Consider the following 12930-nt stretch of genomic DNA (forward strand, 5'->3'; position numbering starts at 1 on the left):
ACTTCACAGAGAACGGAAGAAATCGGAAGAGAACCGGGAGGGCTCTTATCCCCATATCCACCCACCTGTCAGCATCTGCAGGCACATGCTCTGCTTCTGGCCTGTGCATTTCCGGAGGAAATTTCTGCCACAGAGGAGATTTACATGCTCCATTCTAAAGGCAAGCCCCCAACCTGTGCACTGGATCCGATCCCCCTTTGCTACTCAAGGACATCCCACCAGTACTGCTTCCTGCTCTACCAGACCATTCCTATCAGCTTACAAACATGCTGGCATTTTTCCCACTTAAAGAAAAACACACAAAACCCTTTTATTGACTCCATTTTCCCCTTCAGCTATCACCCCCTTTCCTCGCTTCCCACTGCAATAAAATTCTTTTTAAAAGTTGCCAATACCTGCAGCCTCCAGTTCCTCTCCCCCGTTTCTCTCTTTAGCCACTTCAGTCAGGCTTTCATTTCCAACAGGCTGCCCTTGACAAGGTCATCAGTGGCCTCCATGTTGCTAAACCGAGTGGTCAACTCATTGCCAGTCATTCTATCTGATCCGTCAACAGAGTCTGGCGCTGCTGATCACTCCCTCCTCCCTGTCGCACTTCCTGGGGCTCCCTGGGCACCTCCTTCGCTTGTTGCCCCTTCTCTCTCTCCTCTGCTGGCCCCTTCCTCCTCCCAGACCTCTTACTATCTGACTGACCCAGGCTCAGTCGCTGGTCCTCTCCTCTTCTCTGTCTAAACTCACTCCTTAGTCCCATGGCTTTAAGCACCATCTATAAATATGCATCACCACTTACTTTTGTAAAAAGAAACACAGGAAAGATATACCAGAAACTAACAAGATTGATTACCTACATGGGTTGGGTGGGAAGGGATGAAGGGGAGTGACACTTCTCTGAGAACACCTTTGTGTAGTTTTGACTTTTGAGCCATATTAATATTGTACATACTAAAAAATAATGATAATAAAATCAACCAGGATGAGGAAAAACTCTGACATGGAAACAAATAAAAACAAGTGTATTTCAGATGAATAATATAACCATATTGAAGGGGGATGGGTGGGAATGAATTAACCCAAGTAACTTTTGAGCACAGTATTTAGACTGTGACCCCTCAAACTAAAGATAAAACACACTGTAAACAAATACTGAGCTCTTGTTACTAGGTTTGTTTTTCACAACGGTATGGCTTAGCAACTCTGAAATTACTCTAGGATTAGGCAAATAAATCAATATATTGACGATAATGGGAACCAGGTTTCTCACATTCAGAGAAGAGAGTTATAGATACAGAAAGGAGAAAGACTAGAGTGAACCCAGTGGTGCTGGAGAGATCAGAATTCATGGTTTTTGAAGACAAATAGACAGGAAGAAAGAAGAAAGAAAGGAAGGAAGAAACAGCCATGTGTATAGGAGTGTGGGTGTGTATATACACATATGATAATGATATCCAGTAGTAATGAATACACCTGACACTGAATGCTCCCTGGAAAAATGTATGACTCCAGAGCTGCGTCTAAGAAATTACAGGGTAAGCTTGGGAACCTCTTGTTTGCCAGAAGGTAAAGAAGTGCTCAAATAATGATAGGCACAAGTTAAAGAACATAAGAGCTAGTTCGAAGGGGCTCCTACTGGCCAAATCTAGGACAATTTGAATAACAAAACAAATAATAAAAGTAAGGAATTGTAGTCCAGCAAATGAATTGGCAATCCATGAAACTATATGGATATAAATAAACTGGGGAGGTAAAACTCTTCCTTATAGAAGAATGCCAATGAATGTAGAAGGATAATGGAATTAGAAAATCACCATTTGATAAACATCGTGATGATAATCGATTCAGGCAAGCATCATCAACAGATAATAAAACTAGGGGGTGAAAGTTTGATGAGGAATAGAATATATACATAGTCTCAAATTATCCCCTCAAAATAGTCATTCATTACAGAGGTGAAAATAGTTATTTTACAGTGGTAAAACTGTAAACTGACAGATAACACCTTAACCAAGTGACCAACGTGGTGTGTATTATCAGTAACAGTACAAAGCAACATCAAGTGCCTATTGATATGATGATGTCCTAGTTCTTCCCTCAGATACCCTGTTGGGTAACTCACATCACTGAGATCTTACTCATGTGTCACCTTTTCAATGAGAACGACCCTGACCACTCTTTTTAATACTGCAACTTGCCTCCACCCACCTCATTCCACTTATCTCACTCTACATTTTCTTTTTTTATAGCACTTACTAGTTTTATAATTTTCTTCTCTTTTACATTTATGGCTAACCCCACCCTACCCCTTACCCCCATTCCCAAGAGTGTAAACATCACAGGAGCGGGGATCTATTTTGTTCACTGATGGATCCTAAGAGCCTAGAATAATTCCTGGCACTTAGTAGGTGCTTAATAAATATTCATTAAATGCTGAAGGAAGGAAAGTGCTAGGCTATTAAGAGTAACTACTATCTTGACCATACCTGGGATCAGAGATAACTTCAGAATTTCTATAGAGAAGGGTTTGAGATAGCAATTACTTTGGAAAGTAGGCGACAGGGTATTGTCTTGAGCCATGTCCGAACAGCAAGCACACTGCACTCAGATAGTATATCTACTTGGAGTGGTTGGAGAGGGGCTGATGAAGAGTATGGAGGTTAATGTCCCCTCCCATAGCCCTCCCCCTGAACTACTGTGTGTAATCCCCCAGGCAGCTTTCATATTGATACACAGCTCTATGTCATACAAAAGCTACTTCTACTCTTGAAATAGTACGTTTTAACTCCCTGTTCCTAAGACATAATTTGAAAGTAGGCTCTTACCTGCACAGTCGACCATATATACTTCCATTTCACTTGGGATTTTTGATTGTAGCAGTAACAGTCTGACTGAGACGTTTTAATTAAATCCATTTCCTTCAAAGCTTTACATCTTGGAACTGAGAAACGGAAAAGAGAATATATATCCTAAATATGTAATTGCCCAGAATCTTATCTTCTTTCTTTTTTAATCACAGGGTTAATGACGGCTGTTTTTATAGTCTATGGCCAGTAAATTCTTCTACGTGGTAATTATAGTCCTTCAGTCTCTCCAATCTAGCAGGAGGCAGACAAAAAGATTACAGTCCAGTACCAATACTCTTATGACAGATGGAGGGACTGTAAGAGCACAGAGAATAGGCACTTCTTCAATCTTGAAGTAGAGGGCAAGGATTGAGGGAGGCTTCCCAGAAAGGAGGAAACGTGAGTGGAGCACTGAAGCACAGTCAGAGGCAACGAGACAGAAGTCAGGGGGTGGGGTGACAAATGTGTACAGAACCATGGAGATGAGGGAAATCATGGAAGTGCTTCGACCATTCACGAGGACGGAGTGTAGGGAATACACAGGACATTTCAACACCTGCAGCTAGAGAGCTAGGTGGTTTCTATTACACTGAGGAGTGTGGACTTCACGCAGAAAGCAGAGCATTGAAGGATTTTAGGTAAGTGTCAAAGTCTCAGCAAGACACTGCTGACATTCCAAAGGGTTTAACTGAGAAGAGTTCAGTGAAGATGTAGGCAGGGTTAAGGCATTAACAACAAGGAACCGTGAAGTTCCCAGGCACCAACAAGAGCAGAAAGCCTTCAACATCCCTAGGCCTGAAAAGGCAAAGGGAGGACCCGTTGTTACTGGAGCCAAAAGGACAGCAGTCTAAGGGAATGCAAACCCTGCCAGAACTTCAGGGGGAGCTCTCTCCTGCCCTCCCGTCAGTGCCTCTCATCTGCCAAACCCAATCGGAAGCCAGAGGGCAACGAAGCCCACAGAGGCCAGCTTCCAGGAACTGAGCAGGGGAGAGCAAGGCAGAGAATGGATCTGTGGGAACAGAGAACACAGTCGTGTCTTAGAAAGAGCATTCTGCAAGCCACGCAAAATGTTAGAGGGGAAGAAGACTGAAAGCAGAAGAACTGTGGAGGCTCCCGAAGCAGTCTAAACAAGAAACAAACTAAGTAGGCAGGAGAAAGAACAGATGTAAGAGCACCTAGGAAGTGGAATCAACAGACTCAGAGATTCAGAAATGACCTGATGGTGCTGGTGAGTGGGATAAGGAATACTAGAGAAGAAGCAAAAAAAGGGGAAGAGTTCAATTTTAGAAGTATTGAGTCTTGGTTGGTGGGGCTAGGTGAAGATGGATAGGTCTGTAGCACAGGAGAAGTTTGGCTGGAGACAGATGTAATACATACATATGTGGTGTGTTCTGTGTAATACACAAAAAATATTTTATATATAGTATGTAATATATAATACAATATAACACAGTGTAACAGAGAGAGAGAGAAGACAGGTGCTGCATTACAGATGGTAAATGTAGTAAATGCCACAAGAAAATTATGAAGTAATGGGGTTCATTTTATTCTGAGGCTGCTGCTATATTTGAATTTAAAATGAAGTGAGATAAAAGTCACAGATGCTTCTGGACCCAGGATAGGGTATCACCACTACGTCTGTCAAATATGAAACACCAACAGGGAACGTTTATGCGCACATCGAGAAACGGGCCTTATGCCCAAATCCCCGCTCCTCTAAGGAGAGTGTGATCAGCTATTTCTCCAGAAAAACCTGAAATGAAGCTAGAACAACCTGCTACACCAAAGTTGGGGACGGATCGGGTAACCAGTAATAACAAGTCGACAATTACATCCATTTAGGGAATAACACTAAGTAAGCCCAGATAGGTCCTGGTCCTGCCTAGAAACATCCTTAGCATTAAGCTGGAGAAAAGTGAAGAAACAGACACTGTGAATGCCTATCACCTCTGGAAATACAACTGCATAAAAGTCAAGGTTCTCAGGTGGCTGCACAAAGCAGGGAAGTTACACGAGGATCCAGTACCCTCCACTGTGAAACCATTTAATCTTTACTCTTAACATTGTGATGCATATGTTTTTAAATATACCAAGAAATTTGCAGAGCTTGAGAGTCTGAGATGCAAATATAAGAATCCAGGTTAAGAGGCAGATCTCAAAAAGACATGAGAAGGAAGCTCTAGAGGCTCTCTTTTAAATATAGGCTACAAAAATTAAAAATGCATTCTTTCATGGTCTGTTTATACACAAGGGCAAAAAGGAGAATGCAGAACAGTGTTAGCAACACACAAAGCAACAGATGCTGAGGAGCCTTCTTGGGTGTATCTGAGACACAAATGACTCCTGGCCACGGGCTGCACAGGGGACAGGGCCCTCCCAGGACCCCAAGGGGCTGCAGCTGGCCGTATGAAAGACGCGAGTCCAAGGAGGCAGTGCGGATCCTGGAAGGGCCTGAGCGACTGCGATGATAACACACCACGCACGTTAAAAGCCCTCAGCTAGTGAGCAGCAGGGGCGGCTCCGGACTCGCCTTCTGGTATCCCACGTGCTGCCTTCCACGGTCCCCTGTGGGCTCTCTAAGCAGGAACAGGGTGAAATCGGGCGGCTGGAGTTGAGAACCTTATGCTGGGAGTCCCCAGTGGAAGAGGGGTTCCTACCTATCGTCGGGGAGGGAGCACACTCTGGGGGTGGCGGCAGGTGAAGAGCGTGAGGTCTATGGTCTGCAGACGCCAGCAGCCCAGACCATCATGAGAACGTTAACTGCAGCCCGTTCTTTCTTCAGGGTTATTCCTAACACCATACGCGTGCTCACTAGGGGCTTTTCTTGTGGTCTTTCCAGGGTCCCTCCGTGCATCCCCTCTCCTAGAGAGCGTTCCACTACTTCAAGGGCTGAGTCAATTCCCCTAAGTACACGAACTACCCTCTTGTTAGTGGTCTGAGGAAAAACTCTTTGGAGCCTGAGCTTTGCAAACAAACGCTGCCTTCCAGTGAGTTTTTTTTTTTCCATTTTGGTCCTGAGACTGTCTCCTAAATCATTTGATGTCTGTAACTCTTCAGATAAGAGCAAGATGACGCAATTTGGGTAGAGTGCAATAGCTTGAATTTAGGAGTAAATGCTTCTCTCCTGTCCAGGCCGCAGTCTTCTTGCACTTGGGTTACTATAAGGGACTTCTAGCTGGTCTGCTTCCAGGATCGCCCCTACGATGCTCCCCTACAACCTGTTCTCTAATCAGTACAGGGACCTTTTAGAAACATCAACCAGAGCACAGCATTTACCGGCTCAAAACCCTCCAATGACTTCTCATCACACCCGTAAGAAAACCCACCCTCCTTTCCTAGGACCTGGGTACCTCCGACCTTTCCTCCTGCTTGGCCTCTCTGGCCACACCACCCGTCCTGTCCTCAGGATGCCAAGCCGCCCCTGCCTCAACCTTTCCTGCATGCTGTTTCCTCCACCTGCAACCGGCTTTCCCCAGATCTCGGCAGAGCTTGCTCCTTCTGATAGATAACGTATGTATTTGCTCAAAATTCACCTTCTCAGGAAGGCCTTCTCTGACCCCACTGTCTAAAATGGCACACTCCAACCCCTTTCACCCACCTTCTTCTTACTCTGCTTTATTCTCTTCATATTATATATGTATTTTTTAGTTTATACTCTCTTTCCATGAAGTCAGGGACGTGGCATGTTCATTAATGTATCCGTAGCATTTAAATATTTGTCTTTCATGTGTGTGTTGTAATTCGAGAGGATTGGTAGGTTATTTGGGCGTGCACAGCCGACCCAGTGAAAGCCTGGCCAATCTTTATAAGAGGCTGGCCAGTGCCAGCACCGTAAAAGGGGGTGCACTCTGCTCTTCCCCTTGAAGCAACCTAATGCTGGACACCTGTCCAGCCCGTGCCATTGTCATCCCACCCACAGAACCTGCAGGCTACGCCTCCTCCTTACCCTACCCCATCATCAATGTACCCTTAACTAGAGGGTGGAGGGCTGTAACCCTTAATACCCCTTGGGCTGAGAACCCTCTTCTTTCTCCTCACCAGGTAGAAGAGGGCAGAGGGAAGCAAGCGTGTTTTTGTTGTACTCTGTATGGTACATCAGTGTACTCTGTGTAAAGACCTCCCAGTTAGAAGAAAAGAACTTGCTCTGATTCCACCTTGGTCTTCAACCACATTAAGGAAAGTACAGATAGGGGTACGTTGCCCTGATTCTTGATACTTATAGAAACACTACTAAAAGCATGTTGCAAACGGCATCTCCCCTGGAATTCTCCAGAGCGGCCTCTGGCTTTTGAGGTGAAACTGATGTTGAATTCACACAATACATGAGACATTATAGACAAGGTGTCAGCATTTCATGGTGCCCTCTGGCTGCCCTCATTGTTATCACCTGTCTCCTGAGGTGAACGCACCTCAATCAACCCACACAAGAATTCCTAATTATCTAAGGAACTAGAAACTCACAGCCACAAGAAACCACAACCCTAGCTCCAAGGGAGTTCATGTGAATCTTAAGCCATGGGCAACTAGCATAAGACAGTGACTTGGACAATCAAGATTCTTATCGCAGCTGGCCTACTGCCTTCCTAGAGGGAGCCAGATCTTTTAATCTTAGATTGTTTATAAACGTTGTCTTTCCTAGGCCTCTTCTCCCTTCAGTAATCTTCTTCTAGAGACATTTCATTATTAAGCTTCTACTTCCTCTATCTCTGCCTGCGGGTAGGAAACAGAAATTATAGCCAGCTTGACTGCTTAGCTGAACTCTATCACCTGTTCCAGCCCTGACACTGAGGGCTGTGAAGCTGCTGGCAGGTCTGCAGGCGTCCTTTATTCATGCAGTCTCAGTCTTTGCTGGTTCATTCAGCTAGGATTGGAACCTCCTGGTGTCAGATCTGGGCAAATCCAAATGTATCACAATATCAACAACATCCCCTCACAAGGCAATCCAGAAAACAAAAGGGAATTTCTAGGGATTCATAAAAATGTAATAATAATCATTCATTTGGTCAGACGAGAACAACACCTGCCTAGGGAGAGCCACTGCTTCCCCCTGGAGCTGAAATATGTCTCCTCCCCAGAGGGTGCTCCCATAACCTAGGCATTCACTTCCTCAAGCCTGATTCAGGTCAGGAGAGGGGTCTGCAAGTGTGGGCTATCCCAGCTCTGCCTCATTTCCCAAATACTTAGGAGTATAAGCAGGACCAACCCCGAATGCCATGCTTATTATGGCTACCCCAGCAAGGCCACGGACCGAGCACGGCCCTCCTTAACTACCTGCAGTCCTCGGCAGGCCCTCTTGAACCTTTCAATAAACCTGACTCCTGGAGAACAGTGTATTTCTGGACAGTTGTGCCCAAACTGCTATGACAAAGTGCAATTCTTTACATTACCAAAGGATTTGAGTCAGGGTTACCTTTACCAGTGAAATCCCTTAGTTCATTTTAAATACCACTCAATTTGAATATATTCAATTAATCTAATATTAGGACTACATATCATATATAAAAAAAGAGACAACTGCACATCACTTGCTTTAACTGATAAATTAAATTTAAAATTACTCTTTTGTACTACTGTTGTCGTTTATGTTTTCCTAAATGTATAAAGATATAATTAAGTTAAAGAGTTTAGTCATAAACTAAATTACCTTTTATTTTAAGGTAAAAATATTCAGTCAAAACTTCAGAAAAGGGCAGGCAGTACTTAAACCTACTTATAGAATACGCTAAAAATAAAAAGCACATACACTCTTCTAATCTAGCAGATCTTAAACAATCTCCAACATAAAAATATTTCAGCAATGTTCCTTCTGAAAATTTAACCTTACAGGGCCCTTACGGGAAGAAATATCTTCAGATGAAATTATAACTGAATAATAAAATCACTTATTAGACTGCCACTTTCTCCATCTGGCCTACGTAACTGCTTTTCTTTTGGGATAAGGAAAGGGAGGGAGAATAGTTAAGACAAAAAGCAACAAACCTTAACTCCTGAGAGTTCAAAGGGAGGAAGGATTTTTCTTGGTATTATTTTGTAAATTCAAATTCAAAGTAATTAGCATGTAGTATCAAAGTTACAAAGGATCTTCTCTATTAACCCCAGTTGTTGTTCTTCTAACCTGGCTTGAATATGAATCTTGATTTTCATTTCTCCAAGAATGTGCATAGAGAATGGAACTGCAGCTATCACATGCTAATGCACATTCAGGCTTGATTTTAACTTCAAGTATTGATTTTCTTCTCCATAGATGAATTTGAAAGCTGTGGTTTCAAATGGCCTATTGCTATGGTTCATTCCTGGGCGTGAACTTCATCTCAGGACATCTCATGGTTTCTAGGGACCTCACAAACTATGGGTGACTCTTGTCTTCAAGTTTCTCTTCCTCTCAGCCCGACAACTATCCGCCTGTCCTGTATCAACTGCCTCTGACCTTCCTCCAAATAGGGAACCAGAAAGCTGGCTTCAGTCTGGATGTTCTCCATTCCATGGAAGGGTGTGTGTGTGTGCTGAAGACAGAAATTTAGAACAGGAAATATCATTTAATCCAAGCTTCGCACATTATAGTTGGGCCCTATTTTTTGAAAAGGAAGTACCAGCTGTTTGATTTCAGGGTTCCTCATAAAACTGCAGACTTTTAGAGCAGCAATGGGTCTCAGACCCAGTCTAGTCCAGAGGTGTCACTGGCACACCACAGTATCCAGGATGCTTCAAAGTCTCAGTTGTGAAGCCCATCTGGAAGGGCAAGTGTTGCTATAAGGCTACAGAAGTTGCCATTTTCTTAGCTCTGGACTAGAATTTTATCAACTCAGTGGGCATCCTGCATGTCTCAGGCAGAACAGAAGCATTTATGTATGATTTGATTAACAAAATAAAGAAGTTGACATTGTTAACACTAAATCTGGTAGCATAAAAACCTGAAAAACAATGGGTTCATTGAGGCAAATAAAAGGTAAGGAAATTATTGGAGAACATTCAGTAATAGAACATCTTCATCTTTACTGATGAGAAAACTATGGCCCATAAAGATTACGTGCCTGGACCAACGTAATTCTGCAAGTGGGTGGCTGAATGTAATGACCAAACTAGAGAAATCAAGGTTATGGATGCTGGTCCAAGGCTACTTACAATTTTCTGGCTGCTGCCATGCTCAGAAACGCTCCTTCTTAGACAGATCTGTGATTTATTTTTTCATCAGTATATACTGGTTACCTCTCTTACTACCAAGCCTTTGTTCCCTCTTTTGTAAACTGGGTATATAAATGGTACCTACCCCATAGGGCTACTACGAGTATTAAATAAGATAATGCAGTTAAAGCACTTTTAACACTGCCTAGCACATAGTAAATACTCAACAAATGTTCATTCAGTGAAAACTGGTATAGAAGAGTCCCTCAAGGCATACCTCACTGCAAGATACAGAGGAGTTGGTAGCTCCAGCTCAATCTTATAACTGCCTTTATCCTTAGACAAACAGTCCTGATTTTATTGGAGGGGAGCAGCTATGCCCAGCTAAAAGCCCACACTTGGTTGCCTCCCTTGCAACCAAAGGGGGGCAATAAGATGAAGAGAAGTTAGTGGACAGTGATTCCAGGAAATCTTTTAAAAATAGTGAAAACAGTGAAAAAGTTAAGCTCATAGCAAATTAGTAGCAGCTGTGGAGTTAGAACTCCTGCCTTGCCCCACTCCAGACAGCCCATAACAACACTATGAACAGCTACCGTTTCTTGTTTCCTTTGTACCAGGCACACGTTAAACATCACAGTAATCCTGCGAAATATTATTATCCGTGTTTTACATGCGACCAGTAGTAGCATGACTCACTCAAGGTCACAGAGCTAGTAAGAGCAGAGGAATTTCAGTCCAATTCTAAAGCCAAAGCTTTTACCTTCTCTAGTCTTGAGTCCAAAGTTTTAGCTAGATAAATAATAATATTTTCAACCTAAGTTGATGTATACAAATGCCCTGTGTTGAAAGTCGGGAGACTAGGATCATCTGTACAGTGACTATCTGTGTGTCCTTGGGCTAATCAAAACTTCTCTGGGCTTCGGTTGCTTCTGTAAAACGAGGGAACTGGGCCAGAATGAACTCTGCAGTTGCTTCTAATCCTAAAATTACAGTGTCCAAGTGCCAGCAGAGACCAGGGAAGCCCAAGCAGGCGGTAAGGGAGGCCGCGCCCGCGGAGGGAGCCTTAAGCCCGGCAGGGAAACAACTCCCCGCACCCCGCCGCCGGGGAGAGGAGAGCTTGGTCCATCACCGGAGAGCCGGGCGAGACTGGGGGAAGGGGCAAGGAAGGGGGGGTAGGGAGCGGGGAAGCCGAGGAGCGTGCGCGCGCCCGCCGCCCGTGCCCGCGGTTACCTGACAACGCCGCCTCGTTCTCCTCGCCGCGCACCGCGCCCGTCTGCAGCACGGCCAGCGGCGGCAGCCAGAGGAGCAGCCAGCACGTCCCCGGGGGCGGCCGCATCCCGCCAGGGGGTCAGCTCCGCGCTGCCCAGGGCGGGACGAGCCCTGGGGGACCCGCTTGGCCGAGAGTAGCGGAAATGGCGCGGGGCCCAGAAGGAGACCAGGGGTCGGTGCGGCCTGCTCGCGGGAACGCGGAGGTCCCGCCCCCGGCGGAGGAAGAATCCGGCCGCCGCCGCCGCCCCGCTCGCGCCCTGTCCCGCCCCTCCCGCCTCCGGGGTCCTCCGGGCTCCGCCCCGTCTCACCCTGGAGGGTGTGGGGAGGAGGAGACCCTTCGTCTGTGAATTGTACCTAAAACTGCCCTGACCCGTGACTGTGGGGCTTTAGGGCTCAGTTGTCAGAGCTTCTGAGAGTCATACCCCAGGAAGGCGAAGTCCCTTCAGCAACCTTCTTATTTAGAAATAAAAATCAGTTTATTTTTCCTTTTTGTTTCTCATTTTCCTTTTTGTTTGTAACAATAACAGATTGGCAATTTGGTTGCTTAAATAGCATTGACTTTTCACATTTCAGTATAAAGAGCATGTAAAACGTTCCCTCACCAATATATCCCTTAAAATTAGCGCGTGTGTGTGTGTGTGTTTAAAAAGACGTAGAGAACAGGTTGGTGGTTGCCAGGGTGGGGGGAGGTGGGGGAACTGGGTGAAGGTGGTCAAAAGGTGCAAACTTCTGCCAGTTATACGATAAATAAGTTCTGGGGATGTAATGGTGACTAAAGTTAACAGTACTGTAACGAATATTTGAAAATTGCTAAGAGTTGATCTTAAAAGTTCTCATCATTAAAAAAAAATGTGTAACTGTGAGGAAACGGATGTTAAATAAATTTATTATATGTGCAATATATACATATATCAAATCATTGTGTTGTACCCCTAAAAGAAATACAGTGTTATATGTCAATCGTATCTCAATAAAACTGGAAAAATATCTTGAGTGGTTTTAATATCGATAATGAGTATAGAGCTTGTAGTCTTAAACACTATTATACTGTACTTTTTTTTTGTTTTTTTAAGGCCCAGACCCTCCTCAGGCCTTGGAAACCCATTAACGTGATTCAATATTTCCTACTAAACACTCGGTGGAACAAAAGGTCATTTCCTCTTTTCTAATTTTGGGCTTCTGCTAAGGTACTTCAGAGAAGCCAGTTGTAACAGAAATCATCCTCTAAAAATAGCTTAGCCTCATTTTCCCCAAAGGTCTGAGTAGAACTCACTAGACTTTCCCTGGCTTCAAAGTTAGGTTTAACCAACTGCCTTCAAACCCCTGGTGCCATGTGCACACCCATATATGGCTTTTCGAAAGTTCAGAAATCTCCTTGTAAAGGACTCCTGGGGAGGATGATTTTTACAGATAAACTGTTATTACTTGAACTCCTACCTTGCCTGACCCTGCAAACTGTCTCCAGAGAAATAGCAGAGACCCTGACCCCACTTGCCTCTTGCCCATTTTTTTTCCCTAACCATATTCATTTTGATTTAGTTTAATTTTGAGTGGCACTATGAAACGTGACTAAAAGAAACAGGTATATTCTTTTTTTTTTTTTAATAGGTATATTCTTGAACGACAAGTGTGTTTTCCTACAGCTGTATCAGGTAGAGGAATAAAAGGACAGGAAGTAGTGTATTAAATTAATATTTAAAGTGCT

General features: G+C 44.1%; 1 protein-coding gene across 4 annotated transcripts in view; it reads right to left on the reverse strand.

The window, feature by feature from the left end:
- NEMP2 (nuclear envelope integral membrane protein 2) overlaps positions 1-11476 on the reverse strand; it is a 59918-nt gene extending 48442 nt beyond the window's left edge. For all 4 annotated transcript variants that reach the window (XR_009700486.1, XR_009700485.1, XM_061185826.1 and 1 more), the window contains exons 1-2: positions 11187-11476; positions 2814-2929 (exon numbers count right to left, since the gene is read on the reverse strand). Coding sequence is in view for 2 of the 4 variants with exons in the window: in XM_061185826.1 (XP_061041809.1) it covers positions 2814-2929; positions 11187-11292 (222 nt within the window). In the remaining 2 variants the exon portion in view is untranslated. The remainder of the gene's footprint in view (positions 1-2813; positions 2930-11186) is intronic.
- Between the last annotated feature and the right edge of the window lie 1454 nt (positions 11477-12930).

The sequence above is a fragment of the Eubalaena glacialis genome, chromosome 1 (genome assembly GCF_028564815.1).
Source record: "Eubalaena glacialis isolate mEubGla1 chromosome 1, mEubGla1.1.hap2.+ XY, whole genome shotgun sequence".
Taxonomy (NCBI): Eukaryota; Metazoa; Chordata; class Mammalia; order Artiodactyla; family Balaenidae; genus Eubalaena; species Eubalaena glacialis.